This window comes from Falco peregrinus, chromosome 12 (genome assembly GCF_023634155.1).
Source record: "Falco peregrinus isolate bFalPer1 chromosome 12, bFalPer1.pri, whole genome shotgun sequence".
Taxonomy (NCBI): Eukaryota; Metazoa; Chordata; class Aves; order Falconiformes; family Falconidae; genus Falco; species Falco peregrinus.
In genome coordinates this window covers 14,937,881-14,963,852 of record NC_073732.1, presented here as the reverse complement: position 1 = coordinate 14,963,852, position 25,972 = coordinate 14,937,881, and the positions used below count along the sequence as shown (strand labels likewise).

The 25,972-nt window shown below is 36.1% G+C and overlaps 1 protein-coding gene across 18 annotated transcripts in view; it reads left to right on the top strand.

The window, feature by feature from the left end:
* The window catches only part of DLG1 (discs large MAGUK scaffold protein 1), a 163,372-nt gene that overhangs the window by 95,593 nt on the left and 41,807 nt on the right, over positions 1-25,972 (top strand). For 6 of the 18 annotated variants that reach the window (XM_055817413.1, XM_055817411.1, XM_055817408.1 and 3 more), the window contains 10 exons: positions 666-764; positions 4,864-4,917; positions 8,495-8,545; positions 9,563-9,687; positions 11,028-11,197; positions 11,864-12,000; positions 14,490-14,634; positions 19,911-20,037; positions 22,216-22,372; positions 23,537-23,639. In XM_055817413.1, coding sequence (XP_055673388.1) covers positions 666-764; positions 4,864-4,917; positions 8,495-8,545; positions 9,563-9,687; positions 11,028-11,197; positions 11,864-12,000; positions 14,490-14,634; positions 19,911-20,037; positions 22,216-22,372; positions 23,537-23,639 — 1,168 coding nt within the window. Of the gene's footprint in view, positions 1-665; positions 765-4,863; positions 4,918-8,494; positions 8,546-9,562; positions 9,688-11,027; positions 11,198-11,860; positions 12,001-14,489; positions 14,635-19,910; positions 20,038-22,215; positions 22,373-23,536; positions 23,640-25,972 lie in introns of all 18 variants that reach the window. The other 12 variants (XM_055817412.1, XM_055817410.1, XM_055817407.1 and 9 more) reach the window with 3 other exon arrangements.

Below are 25,972 nucleotides of genomic sequence, written 5' to 3'. Positions count from 1 at the left end.
TCAAAATGCTCTTTCTAATCTTGTTCCGTTGCAGCTTGTCAGTAGCTTTCCTGGTTATTATTTTAATGAAAATTTCTAAGACCAAAATTCTACTAGTCTGAAGGTGTATGGTAAACCTCTATGAAGATCTTAGAAGTAGATTGCATTAGTTTTAAGATCTTCCACCCATATGACTAAGATATTTTCTTTGATTTTGCCCACTTTAGAAACCTTACTGTATTGTTGGTTTTCCCCTTTATCAAAGAGGTATATTGGCTTTGTTCAATGGTATCAACTTTAGCCACTGTTTCCCTGCTTTTCCACACCGTTGTATATTGGTGAAGGGCTTCTGTTGTAAAACCACCCCACAAAGAGCCTGACTCTGTCCATTGACATTCTGTTGGACCCCAAAGGCTCGTTATTCTGTACTGCAAGGTGAGTAACTTGGTATGAATAAGCAATCCCGGTATGCCTTGTTACTCTGGGTTCCTTGACATTAGCATGTTGCTGAGGATGCACTGCCATGTACAGCATGATTAAAGGTGGCTGTTTGTTTTCAGTTGTAATTAAGTCTCCAAATCTATATGCTATTTCAGGGTTTTTTAAGCTGTTAAATTTGAATCTTGTTTGTTTTAAAATGCTTTTCTAGTTGCTGTTATTTTTGACATTTTGTTGGTAATTTTTAGCCCACAGAAGCTGTTCCTTCCTCTTCTCCCATTGTCCCTGTGATCCCTGTCCCACCAGTCCCTGCTGAGACCACTGTCATCCCATCTACCATACCACAGGTTTTTATTCTTTTTTTTTTGTGTGTGTGCGTGTTAAATTTATTCAACTTTTATTTGTTCGATTTGTTTCATTGCTTTGTTTAAATTCACCTTTTGGTACTCTCACACACAGGTTTGAGATGAACTGTCACATAGCTGCATTAGTAATGCACTAAAGTTTCATTCTAATTTTTGGGTGTTTTTATAGCAGCTTTTAGTCCATTTAAAATATCTTTATTTTCATATGGAAGTGAAATAAGTTGTGAAATAACTGAAGAAAAAACCCCATAAGAATGGAAAGAAGCAATAGGATATTTTGTGTTCATGTAATGATTTTAGAGCCATTTCACCCTTATTAAAGTGTTATTGCTTGATTTATTTATAGAAAATTGTCTCATTTCATATACAATCGTGTCAGTGATTGCACTTGCATGACATTTCTAATGTTCTCCAGTTGGTATTAGTGTCCTTGGGGGCATTTAGAATACAAAAGTGTTTTGGGTTTTTTTGTGTGTGGTTGTTTGTGGTGGTTTTTTTTTTTTTTATCCTTCATCCTTCTATTCCTATTCCTTCTATTCCCAATATATTTGAGTTGTAAGATGTGCTTCCCTTCTGGACCGTCATCCTTTAGGTCACGTAATGTCAACACACAAAAATACCCCAACACTGTCAAGATGAGTGAAAGCAGTAAATACGAGTTAACATGAATATCTTGCGTATAGCTTGCCACGCTGCAGTCACACATTGCAAGTTATGGAATAATTTGGGATAGGTAGCAGTTATGTTTTTGCATACAGAATAGCATTCTGCTTTTATTTTTTTTGTAACTTTCAATGCAAAAATCTTGAATGATGAGTGCATGCCTTCTGAAAAGATAGGTTACTTATTGGAATTGTTTGGTGACAGATATTTATTAACTTTAAAAGGGAATTAAGCTATCCAGAATATTGCCGTAGTATTTTTGCTGTATACATGTCAATATTTACTTTTCTTAAGGTCTGCTTTCAAGCTAGGCAGCTAAACTGGCAACAGGTGGTAATCTTTTTTATTTTGCTACATTGTTAAATTTTACAAAATCCAATAATTATCACAAGTTTTTACAGTTGGCGGTTTTATAGTGCAGTTTCTAGTGGATGTGCATTTACATGCATCTGTCACCCGTGCTTTTCCCAACAGACAGACGAGAGTTTTGATTAGTTTCAGAAACACTTATTTCTTATATAGAGAGGTTCTGCCCACATCAGGAAGGCAGGCAGGCAGACTAGTGCAGCCAGTAGACTTTTGTTGTCATCCTTGATGGATAAAGATAACTGAGTCTCCAGTAGCATTTACTTTCAGGGAATTGCCAGCAGGCTAAACTTAATTTAAAATAAAATAATTACTGCAATATGTGTTTATATTTTCTTTGACTGCCATTGCTGTGACAGCGTTACTGTTCATTGATGATGCTGGATTACAAGCAGAAGAGTAAGAATTGAACGGTCTGTGCCTCTGTCCTCTGAAAGCATATAAATGTCTGCAGGAGTTAGCTATATAATTCTGCATAATTTGCGATTCTAAGCAATTAGAAAATACCATAGAAAGTTATAATCTACTTTGGATTTGGCAGATGCATTTTTGTACAGCAGATAGATCTCTCTGTTTTGTTAATCTCTTTATCCCTTAGGCAAGTCCGTAGTCTGCTTGTACACAAATTTGTGAAATAGCTTTTAAATATTTGAACAAGCCCTGGCACCGAAGCTTGAAAGTGTTAGGTAATTTGGAGAACTCTTGTAAAACGGACTGAAATACCAGGTCTTGCTTCCAAAAACACTGGACGTTTTGAGTGAGATGTTGCCCTGTGTCATTGCTGTGTCCAGGCATACCTTGCACAAAGCTTTTCTCCTTCCTGCTGGGAAATGACGGTAAATTACTGCTTCTTGATGCAGTAATCCAGATAAATGCAGAAGGACTGTTAGGAACAACCACTTAATTTATGGAAGATCTTTTGCATAGGTTGGCTGGTTTGTGTCTCAAACATACTCTTCACATAGAAACCTCACCTACTAATAGCAATTTGCTTTTAGCTAGTTCTCGTCTTTTTTTAAGATGTTAAAAGAACACTTGTCAGCCTCAAGAAAAAGATTCATGGGAAACCAGCTTTCATAGGCACTTCTGTTGAATATACTTGGATATTACAGAAACTTAATATTAAAGAAAAACAAATTAGAAAAATTAAATGAAATTTAAGCAATGTGACTGAACTTTCAAAGTTAATCCTTGTTTTATTTTCTGTTTATAAAATAAAAATCTTCTCATATTTGATACACAAATAGAATAATAAATGTATGCTGGTCTCTTATAGATCCAGCGGAGATTATACTCCTAATGCCTCATATTCAGTGAGGTTCTTAATACAATATATTGTTTTGTTTTTCTGACTACCATGTTAATTGTAGAACTTTAACAGGGATGGTGATACATAATTTCATTGATTGGTATTTTTAGTACAGGATTTTAATTTTGGTTTTATTTTAATGGAACTTGCACTTGAATAAGAAGCAGAAATTGGAATGTAACGTAATGGCAGAAAATGGTTGTGAGGGGTAGCATTGTTTCTGTCTGATATCTGTCTCATTAACAGATTTTTGTTATGACACTAGTAACCTAGTACTTGGTATCTGTACTGCATAAAGTGTGCCTGTGCTTCTGCTGAGAGAATTGCTGGGTGAGAAGGGTGTTTGATGGCATTTTGACAGTCATCAGTGTCATCCTTCTTGTTTCCTTTTTTTTTAATAGTCTGCTCTGTTAACTTGTGTAGATACCATCTGATTTTAGCACTTAGTAGATGATACAGGCCTAATTTCTGACAAAGCGAACTGATAGCAGGTTGATGATTCCTGTCTAGTGATGGTAGGTTATTCATCTCGGTCTTTTGTTAAGGACGTTCTGAGTCATCGCTTACTTCCCAGCTTTTGGGAGCTTTTAAAAATCATCAATTCCTCAAAAGTACATTGTTGTCATGATAATGAAACTAAAATGCAGAATATGAATAGATTAATTTGTCTTTTTTTTTTTTTTGATCTTCAGCTCATCTTTGAATGAGTTTAATACTAGCTTCTATTGCAGCCTGTTACAACTGTCCCTGTATTTCTTTCTGCACACATACACACATATAAGAGATTTTTTTTTTAAAAAGGATAAAGAATATCTTAATTTTTAAGATAATGGATTTTTTTATACATACCCCCCCTCAGCTTCATTAAAACAGTAAAGAGATGAACTTTGTTTTGTTCCACTGAGTTTGTAGGTTCTGTTGAACTTAATACCACAACAGTATTGAGGAGTCTGGAATATATCTGCACTGCACTTACACCCTTAGAGCAGCGTAGATGCTGCCTATTTTAAATGCAGATAATTGATGCAAAAATAGGAAATCTGTTTATTTGAAATAGTTTCAGATAAATCTATATAGACTGGTGGCATTTGCAACCTCAGTAACATCAGAGAGTAAGAGCTTTAGCTTATTCTACAAGTTCCTGACCAGCAAGAACGCTATACTGTTTCGATAGTTCTGTAGCAGTAATCTCTGCTTGTGGCTTGTGAATCCATGACAATTTTCTGATAGAAGCACAAGCTGCTGTGCAGTAGATGAATGTCTGCTGTGGTTTTTCTTTCACAAGTCAGTTTTGTAGATCCTTTCATCCATAACTTCTCTTAAGTTTCTGTATTGTATGTTGAAGGGCTGTGTATGTGTGTGTATCTTCCTAGCAGGGAGAAAGAATCAAACATGGTTTTAAGATAAAGCACCTTCTGAATGTCATACCACAAGTACTAGAGTGACTGACATCATGTCAAATGATAGCATGACCCGGTTTTCCTTTGAAATGCAACATAATAAATGACAAAACTTGCATATAAAATATGAGCTCAGAGTTTTGGAAGAGTGTGGTTTTGTGGTGTGAAAGCAATTTGTTCAGGGTAGAAACAAGTGTTCTGAAGGTGAATTTCTGAGATTCTCAGGTGGAGGCTACCTTTTAACAGAACTTTGAGAAACACAGCAAATTAAGTCTTGTACAATTATCGCTAGTATTGCTTTCTATGATGCTGTATAATTTTTTGAATTATTCTTTTATTAAAGGCAAATCCCCCTCCAGTGCTGGTGAATACAGATTCTTTGGAGACTCCAACATACGTAAGCCTATACTTGCTTTAAATTATAACTGTAGATAACGTTTTATGTATGTAGTTGTGTAGGTCTGTTGTTATTTAGTAAAACCTATTTTACCTCTTTGAAGGTGCTTGATTTTGTCAGCTGTCCTGATGGTTATTTGATGTCCTTGTCCTTAAATAGCTGTTTCATGAAAAGAAGTTGTAGATTGCAGGTGCAAGGTTCTGTGTTAAGGACCAGTGTGTGACAGTGCAAAACACCACTGAGGTTTCAGTGGTTCAGTGTTCAGAGGACAATCTGTTTCTTCAACTGTGCAGGCAGATGCTTTAATATTTAATGTGCTGTTTCCGTTGCACATCTCATAAAAACACTTCTTCATGCAGTGGCTATACTTAAGATTTTAGTGCCTGAATGTTCATAAAAATGGGTTGGTTCTGTTTGAAACATTAAGGTAATAAGTGTAGTTATAGGGAGGCTAAAATTTGTATTTGGCAGTGTGTGTTTTGTGATATGAATACCACTGACTGATAGACTTCAGAGGCTTTGGGACGTATGTAAGTTTGGCATAGTTCCAGGTCTGAATTTTCCCCTACCTTCCTCCTGTAATTACTTTAGTAACTACAAAAAGTAGTAATTTTCCTGAACAGTCTTAATGCCTGTACTAGTTGGTTTTACTTTGTTTAAGTACCGATATTGGCAAGTGAGGAGTAAATCCTGTCCTTGTCAAAAGCATTCATAACTTAGCAAAACTGCTAGACAGCCGCTGTAATAAGACAAACAAAAGTGTGAATTAACACTTCGAGCAGAAGACAAAAGATCTGTACTGTGACATAATTGGCTCATAAATGAGTCCCAAGTGTAATAATGATGCCTCTGACTAAAAGATCACAGCAGTAGCCTGAAGTTTGTGGCCCTCTTATTGATGTGATGCAGATACAGTGTAGAAAATCTTGCTGAAGGTGAGGTGTCTCCCTGCACACACAAACTAAACCAAGAAGAAAAGTGATTAGTAAATATGTATTCACATTTCAGAAGGCTCTGTCTGATAAGGTCACATGGAGAACAGTAGATAGTAGAAATAAGAAGAGAAAGTAGCATTAACAGAAAAAACTGACACTCAAAAGCTATCTAAATTACCAGTTTTCCCGTAATTATCTGTAATCTAATCTAGTCTGTAAGCATAGGAATTTGAGTAAGGGAATGTCTTTCTAGGTTCCCAAGTAGCTAATGGTATTGTTAAGCAATAAGTATGTAAAAAAAATGTAAAATTGTACTTGTTAGGTAACTGCATCAATAATCTACAAAAACCTTAACAATTAAAGCTTTTTCTATTGGAAAAAAAAAGGCAAAATACTAATCTAGAAAGTTATCAAGGAACAAGTGGTGAAGAACATAGCTCTTATTACCTAAATCATAAAGCTGCTGAGGAAGTGCCCCCTCTTAGAACTCAAACTGGGATGGGGGGAAAAAAAACCCAAACCACCACAAAGAAGCATATTTTTTTTCTTTGCAAGAGCCCAAGGAAATACAGACAAAACTGAAGATGGTGGCATGTGGAAAGCTTAACCATACCAAACTAACTTCAGTACAGCCAAAAATCTCTAACCAGATTCTGCTGAACTTCTAATAGGTTTTCAGATTCAAGGAAGATTGCTGTGGTTAATTACAGTATTGAACTTCCTTCATCCAGGGGAAGTCCCTGCAAATAGAGGTTAGCTTAGCGGATCTGAGATCACTTCAAAACTTGCAAAAAGTAGAATAGGACAGTGATTTTTATCATTTGATGTTTTCTTGCTCCTCTCTCTGTTAATGCTCAGTTTGTTAGATAAAATCAAAGGTAAATTAAAAAAAAGGAAGAAAAAAAAGGGACTATAGAACTGAGCTAAAGTAGCAGATAAAAATAGAGGTTCTTATTTGCTCCTCTTTGTGTAGATGGTAGTTTAAAACTGTATTACAGAGCTTTGTACATGGAAATAAACAAGAAGAGACTTTAGGAATGGCTTTGTTTTGCTTAATGGTAATGGATAGGGAAATTTTTGCTTGTCCTTATGATTTCTTTAAAAGAAGAAAAAAAAGCCACATATTGATTGGTCATCAAGAACCGTTTCCCAGGTACTGTAGTGCTGGATGACTGGTGCAGTTAGCACATATTGTCATTCTTGTGGATAATAGCACAAGCACTAAGCTAACATAAGAACTTCTTGATCACAGTTGGTGCAGCAATGGATACAGTTTCATGTATTCAGAAGGTCAAGACCTTTTCCTTTTTTAATGGAGAAATATCACGTGGTAAAACCATGGTATCTTTTGTATCTTTTCCATTGAACAAACTACTAAGGACATAATAATTTTTGAGGTACTGCACAAAGAAGATAATCTGTTATGTCTGGAGTGGACATGGCCTCTATTGTATTGTATGGAGATATAATTACAGATTGAGGGAAAAAACTACTGAGGGATAAATGAGCTTGAGATTAGACAGCCTGTGAAAGTTGTGGCATCTTCAATTTTTGGACCTTATAAATTTTTCAAATAAACATATAAGGAATTAAGTATATGTGATCTTAATTTTGTTTAGGGTGAATTTAACGTCCCTTTTAAAATTATCTGCTAGAAAATTGTGCAGATGTTAAAATACTTCCTTATATAAATATAGTTTTTATCTTTATAAAATTTTCAATAGTATGTTAAGAGTACAGAAGATTACCAGATATAGAATATCTTAGGAATAGACAAGATGATGTGTAAAATAATACTATAAATGTGATTTCTTATCTTGTTAAATATTTCATCCAAAAAGGCTTGAAATAGAAAATTGCCTGTAGCTGCATGTTGTATGTGCTGCTGTAGGTACCTGTGAAGGAAAGAATTTGAGTTCCAAGATACCTTAGTAACTAAAAAAAAAAACCCAGTTAATGGTACTTTTAGGTATTTGTTTTAATTTAATGTAGCTATTTGCTATTTCTGTTACTTGATTCTCTATTAGTTCTATAGACAGCAAAGAATGTGGGTGTAATTTCTAACTTACTTCCAGTATTTGGCGTTTTTATCTACCTTTATAAAATATTCTTCTAAACTCTTCTGGTTTTGATCCTGTTTTAATATGTTGATCTTGTATGTGTCGCATAAATAGTAATATAAACATTCTAGTGAGAAATGGTATAAAGCATCAATCTTTGATTTTTCTCTGCTCTGTGAGGAACCACAGTTTGAAAATACTGCTCTGTTTTTCTGTACAATTTCCTGTCTACCTCATGACTCCTTCCTTTTTTTCTCAGTTTCAACTTGCTGTATGGCCTGAGGAACATCTGAGGATCCTAAAAGCAACTATTTTTTTCTGGCAATCAGAAGCAGAGGGCCTCTGTTCTACAGTTTCTGTGTAGCATAGTCTGCTCTCTGAAACTAAATGAGTTTAACTTTTAACCTCATACAAAAGGAGTGTCTGATTCATGCACAGAGCAGTGTGAGAAATCACACGTCCCCTCTGAGCTCAGTGGTCGCTATGAATCAGCTGAGATTTGGTGGGAGTAAACCGCCAGCTGAGCAAACAGTCATGTAAAGTGTAAAATTCTCAGTAAGTCTCACTTTTTTTTCTTTATAGGTCAATGGCACAGATGCAGATTACGAGTATGAAGAAATTACGCTTGAAAGGGTAACATGATAAATGTATTTCTGTACTCTGTTTTAGATGGGGCTTGTGAAACTTAAAAAAGAAATAATATCTTCATACTGCTAGATGGCAATCCAAAAATCCAAACCAATTCTTACTGGTTTTTTGGTGGTTGTTTTTTTTTTTTTTATTTATTTATTTTATTTTCTTTAGGTAGATTATTTAACCTAAAGAAAGAAAAATACACAACCAGTTCCTGAAGCAGGAATAGGAGCTTTTATTATTATCTTTGACCATTAAGAGTAAAATGGGGGAAGGATCTCCCTGAGACATGCTGCATGCATTTAATTATCTAGGCTCATAGAGAGTAACAGCACAAATTATGGTTTCATTTCCTATATTGCCGTTTATGAGAGGCTTTTGTTTATACCATTAAGTTTTATGTTGATGTTCAGGTTTCCAGTTGAGATTGCAAGTGATGCCTTGTCATATACCTTGCTTTGTTAGGTGTACAATGTTGAGATCCCTCTTGGCGCTTGAGCTACACTGTTATGGTTGTGTTGGATACTTGTGCAGTTCTGGCAGTTACTGCGAGGGTGAAGTGGTCTTGCAGGTGACAGTAAGGTCAAGCAACCTTAAAGAGAAAATCTCACTCTGAATCTCTGCATCTGTTAAGATGGTATTACATACGTGACACAAATGACTTGGGGACTTCTCTGGAAAAAATAATTTAGCACTAATAATTTAATGAGGAACAAATATTTGTACGAATATCTCAAAGATCTAGCTCACGAGAGAGGGAAGCTTTTATCTAGTTTATCCAGCTCGCTTCAATCAGAGTGCTGTGGGGTTGGAACTGTATCTCACAGTTACACAATGATTTTATGTTCTATGAAAAAAAGTATAATTACATCTTACATATGGTTATGTGTAGTATACTGCTTAAATTGTCTTTTAATATTTTTTATCAGTGAAAATTATATAGATTTGGTTCTATATACTAGAATATCTTTTCCCCCCAAAAGAAATGTGTAAATTTTTTTTCCCCTCTACCTTTAGGGAAATTCAGGACTTGGCTTTAGCATTGCAGGTGGTACAGACAACCCACATATTGGGGATGATTCAAGTATTTTCATTACAAAAATTATAGCCGGGGGTGCAGCTGCACAAGATGGAAGATTACGGTATGATGACTTTCTGTGTTGGGTTGCTAAATGTTTATTATTATGTTTTCAAACAGTGGATAGCACACTTTCTGTTACTTTTAGTAGTTTTATCATGCTACATTACGTGTTAAGTAAATTTTTCTTGCAGAAGTATTTCTAAATAATGAAAAATATTTGAGTGGACCATTTTTATTTTTTCCCCAACCAATAAAATATATAGTTAAGTGAAATTAAGTGAACTTTATCTTTTCTATTCAGTGTTATAAATTGATTATGCTGTATATTCTATAACAGGATAGGTAGCTCTTCATTATCCATGTGCAGATTTTCTGATCTGTAAGACAGTTGAGCTTAGTAACAACCCTCTTTTATGCTTGGTATAATTCGGTGTCTTAAATTTTCAAAGATACTACACAGCTTCAAAAGCAGTACTTTTTGTTTAAACTAATAGAGTACTCCTTCTCCAGTATACCCCATTTTCTTATTTAATTGTTGACTGATACTACTATTTATTCCTAGTGAGGAAATGTTGGCGTATTACTAGGTGGTAGCAAGTGATATTTTCAACTTCCTTTGAAGAGTACTGTTAGGAGTTAATAACAAATTGCACTAATGAGTTACTTTTCTAATCCAGAACAGTCTTTTAAGTCTCCTGTATCACTGTGTGGAAAAACCCCACATCTGATTGTAGGACCAGCTTTTTTTCTATTGTGCTGTCAAGAAGTTGCCCTATCATTTTTGGTGCAAATGCCTGATGCGTTATGGTTTTTAGTCCTAATAAGCTTATTTCATGGCTTTATTTTAGCTTGTTGGCCATTGCCAGAGCTACATCTGGCAGGACATGGTGACAGGTGGGTCAGGCATTGTACTTAGTGTAATGAGAGCTTAGTGTTACTACAGCAACTTGTTAAATGGAGTGGAATGCCAGCACTGAAATGGCTTGTGAAAAGCAGGAACGGAGGTTGGCTTATTCATATCATGGCTTAAAACCAGTGTGTTTTCATTGTGTGCCTCCTAGTCTCTGATTCCTTTTTTTTTAGTTCTTGTAGCTCTAAATGAAAGGTAGTTTGTACAAAGCTCTGTTCAAAATGCTGCTTGAATGAAACATATATAAGATGGTGTCCTCTTAGGCTGTGAACAAAATATTTCCATTAAATGTTTTCTAGTGGTCCTTGTTTTACTTTTAAGCACTAATAATGAATTTTAGAACATTGTCTTGAATCAGTATAATTTTGGAGCAAAATCTTTGTATCTTAATGTGTTAACATGTATGTTAGCATATTGTAGATAAAATTAGACTCCTAATGTGTGCGCTCTGCTGTAACACAACAGCTGAACATGAATGTTGCTGTCTCTAGGGTTAATGATTGTATTCTACGAGTAAATGAAGTGGATGTTCGTGATGTGACACACAGCAAAGCAGTAGAAGCATTGAAAGAAGCGGGATCAATTGTGCGATTGTATGTCAAAAGAAGAAAACCAGTCACAGAAAAAATAGTGGAAATCAAACTTGTAAAAGGTCCTAAAGGTACGTAGGAAGTATAAAGCTTCTTTTTCACAAAGAAAGAGTTGATGATAGACTTCTGCATTTATTTTTCAAAATAAAATAGTACCTTGCATGTGAAGTTGTGGGAAATGCAGAATAATGAAAAATAAGATAATGGCCTCTCAAATGCTTCTGCATTTTCATCCGTGTGTCTTGAAACTGTTCTTGTAGAATGCATATTTGTCTTTCAAATGATAAAAAAAATGTGTTTCTGATAGTATCTACTAAATAAGTACGTTATATACAAGAGTAAAATATTGAATTGAATTACCGAGAAAGGATCTTTGAGAGATTAAAAACCATTTAGAGGAAGTATTATTTGGTTCTGTAAGGGTAAATGTTGGACAGTGGTTCTTTAAGTATCAGTGGTGATGATATAGCTCTGCTGTGTACATCTTTCACAGGGCACGAACTAAATAATTTAGCTTTTAATTTTCAGAACTTCTGTAAATGTTAGGTCTTTTCCAGAACTTTCTGGAAAACTATGAGTTCACTTGGAAAGGCATCCAGTATTGCTTCAGCCAGAGCCTAATATTTTTACATATGTGTATGAGTATGCGTGATACAAATAGCATTATTATTTATATAATAATTCAAATGTTATGAATGCTAGAAGGTTTGTTGAGTAATGACTTTATCTTCAAGCAGGTCTTGGTTTCAGTATTGCTGGTGGTGTAGGAAATCAGCATATACCTGGAGACAACAGCATCTATGTAACCAAAATCATTGAAGGTGGGGCAGCACATAAAGATGGCAAACTTCAGATTGGGGACAAACTCTTAGCTGTAAGTAAGAGCTGCATTTTTCTAATAGTCATTCACTTTTAGGCCCAGTAAGGGCATGGTTCACTTTGTGGCTGAGCTGCATGCCAGTGGAATGTGATTTCATAGAAATGAGTAAAAAAAATTGGTATTGCCAGAAAATCAGTGATAAAAATGAAATCTGCAATGTTCACCACCATCTCATCAGAAAATCTGAAATCTGTTCCTCAGCCCAATGTTTCATGCAAAACCTGTATTAATCAGAATGTTTATTTCTCATGCCTGCTATTATTTTTCTGGGAGCTGAGTGATGGGACTGTAAACCAGCATACAATGGGATTGTTTCTCTTCTCAGAAAAGAATGGAAAGGAACTCCACGGACTGGTGGCTGGCCAGCCTGTAGTGAAACTGCTGCTTATGCTGGATTTCAGTGTTTGTAATGCTTTTGAAAGTTGAATTTTCTGTTCACGAAGTAAAAACAAATTTCAACTTCCTTAAATTCCGTCTGTAAATCTAGTTGTCCAGCTAGAAAAACAAGAACCAGAGCCAGGAAATTCTGAATGAATTTGAATTGTGAACTCAGCACCTTGTAAGGTCTAATTGCTCTGCCCTCATACCTCTGCCAGGCAGCATCTGCTTCTGTAAGAGCTCTGAGTACATCTGTACTCAGGAGTACAGGAGAACAGAATATGTGCTTTGATTGCTCTTCGAACAGTAAGAAACTGCCTAAACATCCTAAACATTTAGTGCAGAGAATCCCATCTGTAAAAAGCGTTTTCGGGTAAGTTAGTTACAAATACAGAGTTGGGAGAACTTAAAGAATCCTGGGCTTATCCCTTTATCTAAAAAAAAAAAAATCCTGCTTTTTTTAAGTATTAGGAATGATATCTTGGTGTTACAATGGATAGTTCTGTGAAATCAGCTCAAGACATGAGCAAATCCTTACATGAGAACTAGGAGGAAAAAAGAGAGATAACGTATTGTTTACTATTAGCTGCACAATAAATACACACCTTCATATGCCATGCGAGTTCAAAAACCCAAATATCCAGCTGCTTGATGATAGTGCTGTTAATAGTTGATGTTTTTAAGTTTTAAAATCAGCGTGATAGGAAGTGTTTGGATTATAGGACTTTCTCACAACGCAAAGGCACTGGCAAGCTTTCTTTTAATGGCAAACTGCTTTCCAGTGTTAAAATTTGTCACATGTACAAAAAAATTGCATGCGAACTTGCTTATAACATATGCAAGATTTTAAGGAATTTTTGTTAGAAATATCAAACTTGTGCAACAGTTTAATTTGTTCAGTATGACTTAATTTAATTTCATCAGGCAAATTTTTTTAATGGATAAAGTAGCTCTTGATTAATACCAGACACTTCAGAGACGCAAGGAGCATAGGCACTGTGCTATTTCATACAGTAAATACAACGTCCTGGTTTATTGAATCTGTAGTCATTCCCTCAGTTAATTAGTTTAGGAAAGAAGTGAGTAAAATGTCATCTATAATATATTCTGATTAGTTGAATTTCACTTTAGTCGAAGCTATAGTCACTAATGTAGAGATAAGCTCCCATATTCTGCAGAATGTAACTTTCTGCCTGTGTCTTCAGGCGGCACTGCAATTACCAGTGCACTGCAAAATGACTTTTCGGTCATCAGGAGTGGCGGAAATTTATATCTGTGTTTTGTTTTGTTTTTGTTTTGTTTTTGTTATTGTTTTTTTTTTTTTTTTTAAAAAACACCACAAAAAAAAGGGGCTTTTAAAGCTTTTTAAGGGCTTTTAGAAAACTTTAAGGAAACTTTTAGAAAATACAGATAAAAAGAATATATTTAAGCAGTAGAGCTTTTTCTCCACAAAATACAATTGATAGACCCAATTGTTTTTGCACAGTTTATAAAGTTAAGTAATCAAACAGAGGAAAGTGTCTTTGGTCCCTCAGGTTCAGTGCCGTACAGGCCTTATTTCCCATTTTGGCTGGATTTATCTGCAGAAGTTACTTCCTTCTTCAGAATATGGAAGAGAGGGTCAGCAACGCAATGTACTAAGGCTTTATATGAGATACTAACTGTTAAAGGATTTTAAAATTATTTTTTAAACTGAAGTGCTAGTGTTTCACTTTAATAGCAATAGTTAAAAAAATTACCTGTAAACTAGTTCTTGTTACTTGACATGTAAATCAGTTACTTTGGGATTTTCTCCAATTTTGATCCCTACTTTTGACCTCTTGCAAGAATATGTTGTCCCATTATAATGCCTAGAACTTAATTATGTCATGACAAGATCACGTAGGATTTATTCTTGCTAGAAGAAACTTTCTTCTCTTGGATGCTTGCAGTAACACACTGTCTCAGTGCTGTGATTGTGCATGCACAGCACTACAAAGCATCTCATATAACTTTCATATAGCTTGTTATGTCTGTGGTGCACGAATCCTAATAAGTTTAATGCCAGAGTGCTCCAAAAGCTTTCAGTGAGTGTCCTATGAAAATTTTAATTTTTTTCTCTTTAGGTGAACAGTGTTTGCTTAGAAGAAGTTACTCATGAAGAAGCAGTGACTGCCTTAAAAAACACATCAGACTTTGTCTATCTGAAAGTTGCAAAACCCACCAGCATGTTCATGAATGATAGTTATGCCCCTCCTGACATCACAAACTGTAAGTTCAGCTTATCTTTGTGATTTAATGTTTTTTTTTTTTTTCTTTAAGGCTTCAACATGCTCCATTTTTAGTATTTTAACAGTTTCAAACTTTTAAAATTATGCAGTGTGAAAATGTGATACGAGAAAGTTGATTAATTAGGAAAACTATATACTGCAGTTTGTGTACTGAAAAAACAGCAACAATGGGGCTTTTAGTATGTTTCTGTGACTGATGGGGCCTAGTCCTAGTGACTTGATGTTTCTGATCTTGCTGATGAGTACGAGAACATGTGCCTCATTGTCCTGGTGGCTGTGAAGAGTAACAGACAAATGCACTGCGTGGATGATGCGTCCTGTGAAATGAGCACCGAGTTTATCGGAAACATCCAAAAGCACAGCGCACAGTATTAACTGGCTTGCTATCTGTGCTGTCTGCAGAACATGAAGTGGATTGCTCACTATGCTAACTTTTGTGAGCATGGTGGTTCATTCAAAAGTCCACAAAACACCAAATTCAGAATTTGGTTGTCTTCAAGACTTTCTGTCTGGAACTGGTCTAGTTTAGTTGTAGGGCTGCCTTACTTTCCCTGGTGATGGGGATTTAAAATTTAGAGCTTAAGGATACTGAAGAACTGTTTAAAAAACCTGGTTCACAGATTTCAGTATCTAGGTTTTCTGCAAAATCTGTTTTTTTTAGTACTCCTGTAATAAGAGTACTAGCCACACAGTAATACGTCTTGTCAGGTGGTCTGATGGTGCAAAAGATGGGACACAATAAGTTAGCATCCATGTAGATAATTGAATCATTTGATATTTCTTTGGGGTTAGTGTCTGAATCAAGGAACATTTGATCAAGAGGTTTCTGAGATTCTGATTTATGGCAGTATTTATTGAGGAGAGTACACATCCTGCCAACGATGTGCACTTAGTGCTGACAATTGACCTTGGTCATTTGATATTTATCAGAGTGAGTGAACAGTTTCTGGCTGCCTGTGGGGGAAGTTGATGTTGAAAATCTTGTTAAAGAAGAGTTGGGGCTGTCTGAGACCAGAGCATTTAGCAGGGAATGAATGTGGAAAAAATAGCTCAGGGTTGCGTGCAGTAGCTCTGGAGACTGGTATGTGTATGGGCGATCAGAGTTTGACCGCAGCCCTTGACAGTCCAGAATCGTTGATTGCTATGCCTGTTCTGTTGCTTCTGTGGGTTTTTTTCCCTTTTAACCCTTGAGGTGCAGATTGCTAATTTAAACAGTTACTCTACGCTGATCTCTATTTTCTGACTCAGGAAGAATGCAATTATGAAAGATTGATCTTTCTGAACGCGTTCCCTTTTGCGTACTGTTCTCTTATGTGGCATCCAGACTCTGAGACATGGAACTTACAGTATAGGAAACATGGAAATTCAACAAAAAAATCCCTGTGTTCATGGTATGCAGAGGAACAGCAGCACTGTAGGTGGGATGGTCCTGTGGACTGAAGCCACCCAGCTGGCTAGCACCATTGGCAGCTAAACAGATTTGTGCATTTGTTAATCATAGGTATTAGTCTTCTGTAGTAGGTCATATGTCAGAGGGGAGTTTAAAATGGCCCAGTAATCTATATGTAAATGTTGGTCATTAAATGGTTCCTGGAACAAATGTCCAGTAACTTCTTGGTATAAATGCTTTTTATTCAGTTGAAATATCTCTAAGATCTAGAACTTGCTATTTAAAAACACCGGTGTTACCTTTTACAGTGCGTATTGTAGAATATCAGAATCGGCAAAGTGACTACACAGTTTTTGAGAGACAGAGGACGTGCTGCTTATACAGCCTTCCTTTCAAGACGTTATTAATGATGTATTTTTGACTCCTAGTCAGTTCTAAAGTATTTTTCCATTGTGTGTATGTGCATGCATTGGTACAGTATTTTCACCCTGAGAACTAAAATACTGCAAAGTAGGAAACAATCAGTTTCCTCACTGGAGACATAAATGCCTTATTGTTCCTTCAATGGCATAAGTATAAGAAGAGAAGAATACAGAATAACAGTAAATGATAATAAAGTTTTAATTTTATTTCCTATTTTACAGTCTGTACTTGTGATTGGTGTCTTCAGTTTGCAGATAACAGGGAAATAATAGGAATTCTTCCATTTCCTTTTTTTGTAGAACTGTGTTATGTCAAGGGGGGAGAGGGGTGGATTTGGAGATGGAATTTCTCCTTGACAGTCTTCGACTTTTCCTGTCAAAACGAGTTCATTTTAGGCATGTAATTTCCCATTCATCCTATCAGTTACATCAGTAATAATACTTACTTGGACCTAGAAATAAAAGGCAAATTAATCCTAAATCAGGTCTAAACTTCTATCGTGTTCCTCATGAATACTTGTCAGGTATAATCTCCAGGTAAGGCAGTTTTAGGAAAGACACAGGCACGTGGCTTTGTGGGAGCTCCATATGCCTTTTAGGTTTGCTTCTGTAGCGCCGAGAATACCACCAGTCTTGAGAAAGGACCTGACCTCTCTGAGCAAATAGCATATGCAGAACTTTATTAATGTAGTCAGTGCTGACGTGGAGCTCTCTACATGTCTGAAATAATAAACTGTTATATTGCTTGATAGCTTGGGTTTTAGTTATACGGTGAAAGGATACAAAATCTAAAAAATAAGAGTATGTGACACTATTGGATGGTATGTGTGTTTCTGAACATGATGTGGTTAAAAGATTTAGGAACCTTAAAAACAATCAAATTAAAAGTAATGCAAGTCAATAAATGTAGAATTTGTTATGAAAAATATAATTGCTTCCTGTAAAATATGCATCATTATAGCTGCCACTGACTTGTTAAAACCAATTGGAAATTCATTTTGTGAAATGAGAATATTTAGTGCATGAACAGAATGTACAGAGCTGCTATACTGTGCTACAGTTGTTAGCTTTTTTCAATCAAAATCCATTTTCCACTACTTGGAAAAGAACTCGTAAAGCTGCGTTCCATTTTTTTGTGCTTTAGCTGTAAAATTTTTTGAGGAAAACCAAATTAACTATATGTACAGTAGTCATTTTTTAAAGTATCACTTGCTTTAAACAAAAAGTACGTACAAGGACATGGAAATGTACAGTTACATTAAAAGATACATTTTTTCCATTAAAAAGTAAATATTGCTGTATGGTTTGGTGATCATTGTGAAAATCTGTTGCCAAAACTCCAGTGTGGCTAAAAACCAACTTTTGAAATTGACGTAAACTGTCCAAATCTTGTTACCAGTGCCAGGGAAGACAGAGAGAATTAAATAGTGGGATCTGTAGTCTTCAAATCCCTGCAGGGATGCAGGTGCAATGTACATGATTTTACAGCTGTTCTGAAAAATGGTTTTAGGAGTCATGTGTCTTGAACAGCTCCTAATTAGGGAATTCTCAGATATGAATGCTTTTGTTGATCATTTGGTTTTAGCAAAAGCAGTGTTCTCTTTGCTGTAGACCTCATGCAGCTAACTTGAGGAAGCTTCTTTTTGCCTGTGATGTAGAAGGGGACAGGCTGCCTCTTGCACCCAGATTCTGAATTTTGCTGAAACTGCTTGTGAATCCAGAGTTGCAATTTCCAAAAGTTCTGCAGAGTCCCAGACCAGAGCATGCAACTCGCTGAGGGCTGGTGTGTCAGACTAACACACTTAATTACTTTATCAGCTTACTGCTTTTGAACTACGTAAACGGTTAGCAGTAGATTTTAATGCTTGCTGAAAACACTTTAGAAAACTGAAAAATTCTAATACTGTGACAAAGCTTTAAAGAATAATAAGCAATCCGGCTAATCAGGTATGATACCAGATGTTTAGGTTGTTCCCTGTCTGGCTTGGTATGTCTTTTATTAGACCATTGATCAGGGTAAGGCAATGTTGATGTGATATATGTATGGAATTTACTGCACACAGGCTTACTAGGAATCCAGAATAATACAGAAGCAATCCAGCACAGACTGGGTGGTTTGAAAGCTGGCTATTTAGTAAGTCTTTCACATAAAAATACTCTTGAAATTTGTATATGATGCAAATGTTCTGCCAGTGGTTTAAAAAGAAAAAGAAAAAAGGAGAATATACAGGTCTCTTCTACAATCTGTGTCATGGCTATTCAGTTAAAAAGCTTTGGGTTTAGCATAACTTCACAAAGTTCAGGTACCACATCATGCAGTAAGCAAGTAAGAGCAAAGAGAGACTGGCAAATCTAAATAATTTTGAATCTGTGAAGTGTCCCCGTCCTCCATGTTTAAGCCTCAAATGTTGAAGCACCTATAGCAGCAAAAAGATTTTCGGTTTTAGAATATGCTTTGTAATAGGAGACAGTGGGTATGACTACATCTGGTGAATAAACACTTAAAATTGATGTGCTTAACTTGGAAATCTAATGCACCCTCTTAATTATTTATTGGAACAGCTGTACTGGAATTGTAGAATATTTTCCATCAATAGAAATCACTAAGATGCTAGATTTTTCTAGCATGTGTGTTGTGGCTTAGGTAAAACATGCGCACTTCATGCACAGGATAAATCCTTTTTTAATACTTCTTTCTAGTTTTAATGAATGAACCTGTGAATAAGGCAACTGGCAATTACAGTACAGTTGAGATTTTTTTGGCACTGGCTTGTTTACTCCTTTCAGTAAATTGATGCCTCTTACCTTGAAGAATGGGAGGTAGACTAATTCTACCTTTGTTTCCTAATGTGTGCTGTCGGCTGAGCCCAGAGTAGCCTCACTACCAGCACCTGTGCTATTAAAGATGGGTTTGTTCAGTGTCTAAGAAATGTTAACATTCCATTTTGTTCAGACCTGTTAGTCAGAATGGCCTGGAGTATTCTGGAGATGCTAGGATGCTCTGCATCAAAGCATTGAATAGAAAGAGGTAGGCAGCTTGGCAGTTTGGAAGTGTAACATTAAAATGTTTTATTTTTCACTGGTGCTTCAACATAGCGATTTTAAGAAACTGAAATTCTTAATTGACTTAAGTCAAGTTAAAGACAACTTTAAAAACAGATGAATCTCCAGAGTGCCCTTATGGGCTTCAGCTATCCACAGTGTCTGTTTTAAAAAAAGGTTTATGTGAGACACAAACTAAAAATATTGTTTACTTAGTGTGAGTAAACTGGGGAATGTGTAGTTGTGACACAGTATTTTAGAACTATGTTATTTATAATGTATCATTTGAACTGTTACATTTTGGTTTTAGAAGAGGTCTCTAATTGCAATATTTCATTTCATCCAGCTCTTTTTCCTTATTGCCTTAATGCTTATTTTTTTTTTTCCCCTCCCTCTATGAAGCTTATTCTCAGCCAGTGGATAACCATATCACTCCATCTGCCTATTTGGGACAGTCCCTGCCCCCAGCATCACCAGGGCGATATTCACCAATTCCCAAGGGAATGCTTGGAGATGATGAGATTACCAGGTAATGAATAAAAAAAGCTGCATGTCAAAGTAGTTAACCAGGGAAGCAGTAGGAGGCATTTGTGGGCAAAATACTGTTGAATACTGTGGTTTATTTCAAGAAATAAACGTTACTTTCTTAACACTTGTAAGCATTGTTGTAAGGAGAAAACTAGATCTATTTGTGTGTGTGTGTAGTGTGTGTATACACACACATGCACTCGTGCACGTGATATATCAGTCCAGGAGTAGCATTACAATCAGAATGCCCTGCTAAGAGCTCCATGAGTTGACTGAGCTTTTTATAGCATGTAGTATGAGCAGACAAAAAAATTATGTCTTATTTTAAAGCCAACGATGTTTTTTCTCCCCCAACCCCCACCCAGACAAGGGTTTGTTTTGATGGATTTGTGAATCCAGAAAGGCTAGAAAGATTTTTATCCTTTCCCATTAACAGAGCTTTCATTCCTTCACAGATTCAGTAGATTGCATTAATCCTTTGTTCATCATTGCTGATAAAGGGAAACTTCTAGTTTTGTTACCTTCTGTTCTGCAAGTATAAGGGTGTTATACTGCATTTTCAGTATGTTGTTGCTGAATTGTGTCACACCGTCAGCTGATACAGATAATGTCACTCAGTTTCTGAGGGAGGGTCTATCCAGGATTGAAATTTAAGTGGTGTAAAATGGAGAATGAATTTTAGTGAATTGCAAGGTAGGATATGTTTTTCTTGTTATTTTTAACTTATGGTTAGTTAGACATACAAGCCAAAGCGATTCTGTCCTGCTGATAGCATTGCTGAACTTCTGGTTTTACAGCTTTCCTTTAAAATTACTGTAAAAGGAAGTTTTTAGGTTTCTTCTGAAATGCGAAGGCTATTCAGAGAAGTCTTGATATGATACTCTTTATATTACCTTCCATCTTCCACTCCATCTCAAAAAGAGGTTTAGAAATTTTGAGTAGTATTGTAAGAGACTGCATATTTATGTTCTCTAACTGCAGCATTTTTGTTAATATATTAGTGTGATCCAGAGCAATATATGTAGGTGTTCACAATGTAATGTATTTGTAATAAAACAGTACTCTGAAAAAAATGAATATATTAGTTGATAAGGAGTGACATTTAAGAATTTGACACTAAGTTGATTTAAGAATTGGTGCAAATAATGTGTGATTTCTAAAGAATGGACCAGATGATACTTTTTGTTTTGGAAAAAATACAGCTTCTTGGTTTGTTCTGTAAATTAATAATTAATGTCTCCAAATACTTAAGAATGTCCATTAATTGTTCTTTAGTGCTCTCTAGTGATTTTTCAAATGCAGTGCACAGTTGCTCTGCTTTATTAGAAATGTCTGTTTCTGAAATAATTTATGATTTTCTCATATTGGGTCAATTAGCCGGTTAGTAGAGTTTTGGAAGGAGTGTTTCTGCGTTAGAAGTTGATTTGCCTTATTTTAACTGGATCAATGTTTCTTCTTTCCTCTCTTCATTCAAGTCAGGAGGGGATCCTATAAAAAGAATGTAACAACTTGGTTCAGATTTAACTTTTTAAGTTGCAGTTGCTGCAAATAAATTGCAAATGTATTTGGGAGTGTCATAAATTCTGATTATTATTTTTTAAAAATGTTATGCATACTGCTTGAATTATTCTTTGCTCTATTTATTGCTTGAGCAATTGGAGTGAAGTTAAAGCCGTGAGGACGTAATTTTTTCATTACTGGTGCTTCCATTAGTATTTGTTCTTTAAGTTTCAGAAAGGGAAAATAGTATTTTGTTGCTTGCTATTACTATTAGAATAAGACTGTGAGCTATATTGAGACTCTTGAACAATATAGGAAGTGTTAAATAATGACATTTAGTGCTGAATGGGATTGTAGCATAATAGGAATTTAGAGTATATATATGGCTATGGAGTGGTCAGTTCACCTAACAACAGGGAGGGCGATTTTGTGTTGCATCTAGAAGCAGAATTGAAAGCATACAAATAATAGAAGCTATTATTTGGAAGTCTAAGCTTTGTAGGGGGAGGGTTGGAGTGGGGAGTGTGTGTTGGAACACATATCATTGTTGCTTTGAAGAATGTCTAACTTCTAATACCTAAATTTTCAACAGTACTTCTCTCGGAAAATTTAGCTTTTCTAGTTGTTTATTTTACTTACATCTAATGACCAAGATTTTGTATTCCTCTCTTTCATTCAGAGAGCCTAGAAAGGTCGTCCTGCATCGAGGATCTACAGGGCTTGGTTTCAACATTGTTGGAGGAGAAGATGGAGAAGGAATTTTCATCTCTTTCATCCTTGCAGGAGGGCCCGCTGACCTGAGTGGAGAGCTTAGGAAAGGAGATCGTATTATTTCTGTAGGATTCCTTCTTCTATTTAAACAGCAGCAAAAGTTTTCCCCTCCCTGGATATTAATGCCAGTTAATGATTTAAATGCAATGAGTATCATTTTAACTGAGCTAAATTTGAGACAATGGAACAGATGCCAATATTCTTCCAAAGTATCTTGGGGAACTTTAGTTTGCCTCAGTTTCTCATCTGTAACCTGATTAAAATGGCACTTTCTCGGAGATACTCAGTGACAATATTCAGTGAAGACATTAACTTATCTTAGTCTGGTAGCTGGGGCGTGTGTATGTCTAAATTGAAAGAATGCAGGTGTCAGAAATGAGATGACGAGGAGACACTTGGCAGTAGTGTCTGAAATTGGTTACTTCCTGGAGTAACTGCTAAACTTCACATCAGTCTTAAGTAGATCCATCTCATACCTCTCTAAGGGCTTTTTCTGTGTTAGTACTAAGGTCATAAGGATTTTGTGCATTTCTTTGTGAAATGCCTTAATTTATGGAAAATAATGTCTTTGGACAATTACAATGTAATTTGATAGTTATTGAAGAGGATTTTTTTTCCTGTTTAAATTTTGGCTCTGCTGTTACTAAAATCCTGATACTGAAGTGCATCTTTAGTTTGAACTGTGAAAAATGCTTTTGGTCTAAAATGTGACACATAAATTCTCTGCTTCCATTTTTTTCTAACACTGTTTTAAAACGTGCTGCATTGAAAACAAGGCCAGACCCACAGAGGGTGTAGTCTGTCCCTAGATGTTAAACATAATGGTCTGCAAGCATGCTTTGGCTAAGGAGATCCCTGAAGCCTTGTTGTAGAAAGGTGAGGTGAACCATCACACAAAGTAACATTCTCTGTGTCTCCTTAAAAAGAAAGAAGGTAGTCTCAAACAAGGATAAAATTGACCTGGCAAATACAAGTTCATGAAGTGATGCACTGTGATGATTACAGTATTTCTTAAGAGGGGTGTATGTGAAAGAGGATTTATTGTCTTGAAATTCAGTAAGGATCAGTAACCTTTGTATTAACTAGCTTGTGCGTTTTTCCCATTTCCAATATTACGTCATGGAAACTAGTTTGTGTCCACTTATTTTTATTTTTTTTTTTTTTTTATGTTCTGTGGTGATAAACACAAACATTTATTTTGATAAAGAGCTTTGTTGTATTTCTCGTAGGTAAATGGAGTAGATCTAAAAGCAGCAACCCATGAACAGGCAGCAGCAGCCCTCAAGAATGCAGGCCAAGCAGTAACTATTGTAGCTCAGTACCGTCCAGAAGGTAAGGGTTGCCTCACATGTTGAAGTTCACTTGTACAATTTGAAACTCGGAGAAATACAATATCCAATGTCCCCCCACCCCACACCTAACCCCTCTTTTGAGGAGAGGAGAAACAAATAAAGCAATAGATGTTGACACATAACCTTTTAGCATAATTTCAAGTGACCAGATAGGAATATGTGTAAGCATTGGTGCCATGGCTTGGTATGTTTTTCGCTGTGATCATGTTCAGAATTTTGATTTCTTCAGTAAATATTAACTCTGCCATAACACGAAAATTAAGCTGGTAAATCCAGAACTTAGTAGAAATACCACATTATTACTTTTGTATTTCACAGTTGTCTTGACTCTTTAATATGATTGTTTTCTTTTTCTTAGTGGTAGGAGGATAAAAGACTAATCCGTTCTCTGTTATGATGATTCAGATGAACTAAAGAGACTATCAGGTTTTCATTCCTCTGTTTCATACTGAGCTGGTATTTCTGTTTATCCAGCAATTTCTTTTGGTCCAGATTAGACTGCAGCTGATGCTGATTAACCATCCTTGTGTGTTCTGCAGAAACCAAGTAATAGTATATCATCACAACACACATATTTGTCCTCTTGTATTTCTACAGCATGTTTGAAATGCCTTTGTTTAAAAAATTCAGTAGTCTGAAATTATATGCTTACCTTGAATCTGTAAACCCATGTATTATTGTTTATCTATATAATAAGGCATTTTTGATGTTTTATGGTGAACTGTGGTGATCAATGGCTTTGTCCAATTTTAGTAAATTGGATGGCCCATCACTAAATCTTCCTTGCAGTGACTTGTCTGCTTAAATCTTTCCTTTAACAGTACTGGCAAGGGGTAAGTGTAGGTGTTTTTTCAGGACTGGACATCGAGCAGGACTGCTTCCTTCATCTCAAATTGTTAGGTGACTGATGGTAGCACACTTTTCAGTCTTTATTTCTGCTCTTCTATCATGTTTCTTTTATCCTGTCTTCCCCAAGTCTTTGAAACATTAGCTTTCACATTCGCTTCCCTGTACCCCTGCATCAACATCCTCTATCTCCACTGACCCAGGAACTCTTGTCAGTAATAAATAAAACTGATTTGTTTGTGTCTGGTTCATGGTCAAATCCCTGCAGCCAGCCCATGCTGTCAATGTCTGTATTGTGGTGAGGGGGTGTGCATCCTGCTCACATTGAATGTGTAGATTGCTCTGTTCTGGGATTTGTTTTCTAGCAGTGCTCACTCTGAGACTTCCTTTTAGAAAGAAGAGTAAGGTCAGCATTGTTTCTGGAATATTTGCTTTGGCTTTGTGTCAGAGTTGTCAAATATTTCTGTTGATACATATTTGACCTATTCTCTGCTTTGGGTCAAATTGTTACAGCTTTTTGATCCTTGCATAGGGATCCCTCACCTTAGTGAGAAACAAAACTTGTGCTTTTATTTGCCCATGAGTTGTCCTTTGTGGCATCTGGCCACTTGTTTTTGTTCAAGAGGGTATTCTTGGTCACTGTTTCTTCTGCCAGGAAGATACATTGGGATGTGGCTCCTAGTAGCAGAACAAATGTTTCTCTGGTAGATTATATCCAGGACAAAGAAGTATTTTTTTTCCTTTTTTTTTATTCCTCCCCCCCCCCCCCCCCCCCCCATCCTTGCCAAAAAATGTATCCAAACTTCACACAAAAGCAGCAGGTTTTCAGTCTTCTCTTTCTGGGATTCAGGCTTTAAAAAGAAAGGAATCCCTTCACGTTCTGAAAGCCAGAATTCTTTTTCTTTTAGATTAAGAGAAAGCTTTTTGGATGTTTCCTGCTCTTTTTGCATTGGAAGTAACAGCTTTCTTCATTACCACTTGTCCAAGTAGATAACTTACTTACTTGAAACATGTATTGAGGTGCTTGGCTGACTGATGGGTTTTTGTGTCATTGCAGAGATTTGCCCAGAGCAACATATGCTGCCTTTTAGAAATTTCTCAGTGACTGTCGCCTGTAGACTTCAAACCTAGAGCTGTACTCATTCCTTTGTGATTACTGAAGCATTCAGCACTAGACTGTAGTTGAGCTGTGCTGAGAATGCAGTTCTCAAAGAATTATAGGGTCCATTTGAGAGGATGCATGTGGGAGATGTTACTTGAATTATCCTACATTACAGGCAGACATCTGACAAGTTAATGAAAGAACACTTTTAAGATGTTTGGCCTTCCTGACTTTATGAAATAGCACTTAAAATATCTATTTGGAGTGAAGATGCTGAAAGCTTGTTAGGGCTTACTCTACCCTTTTGAAGTATGCCATGAAGGGAAAGTGTAACTAGGAGATTGAGATCCGTTGTAGTTTGGAGG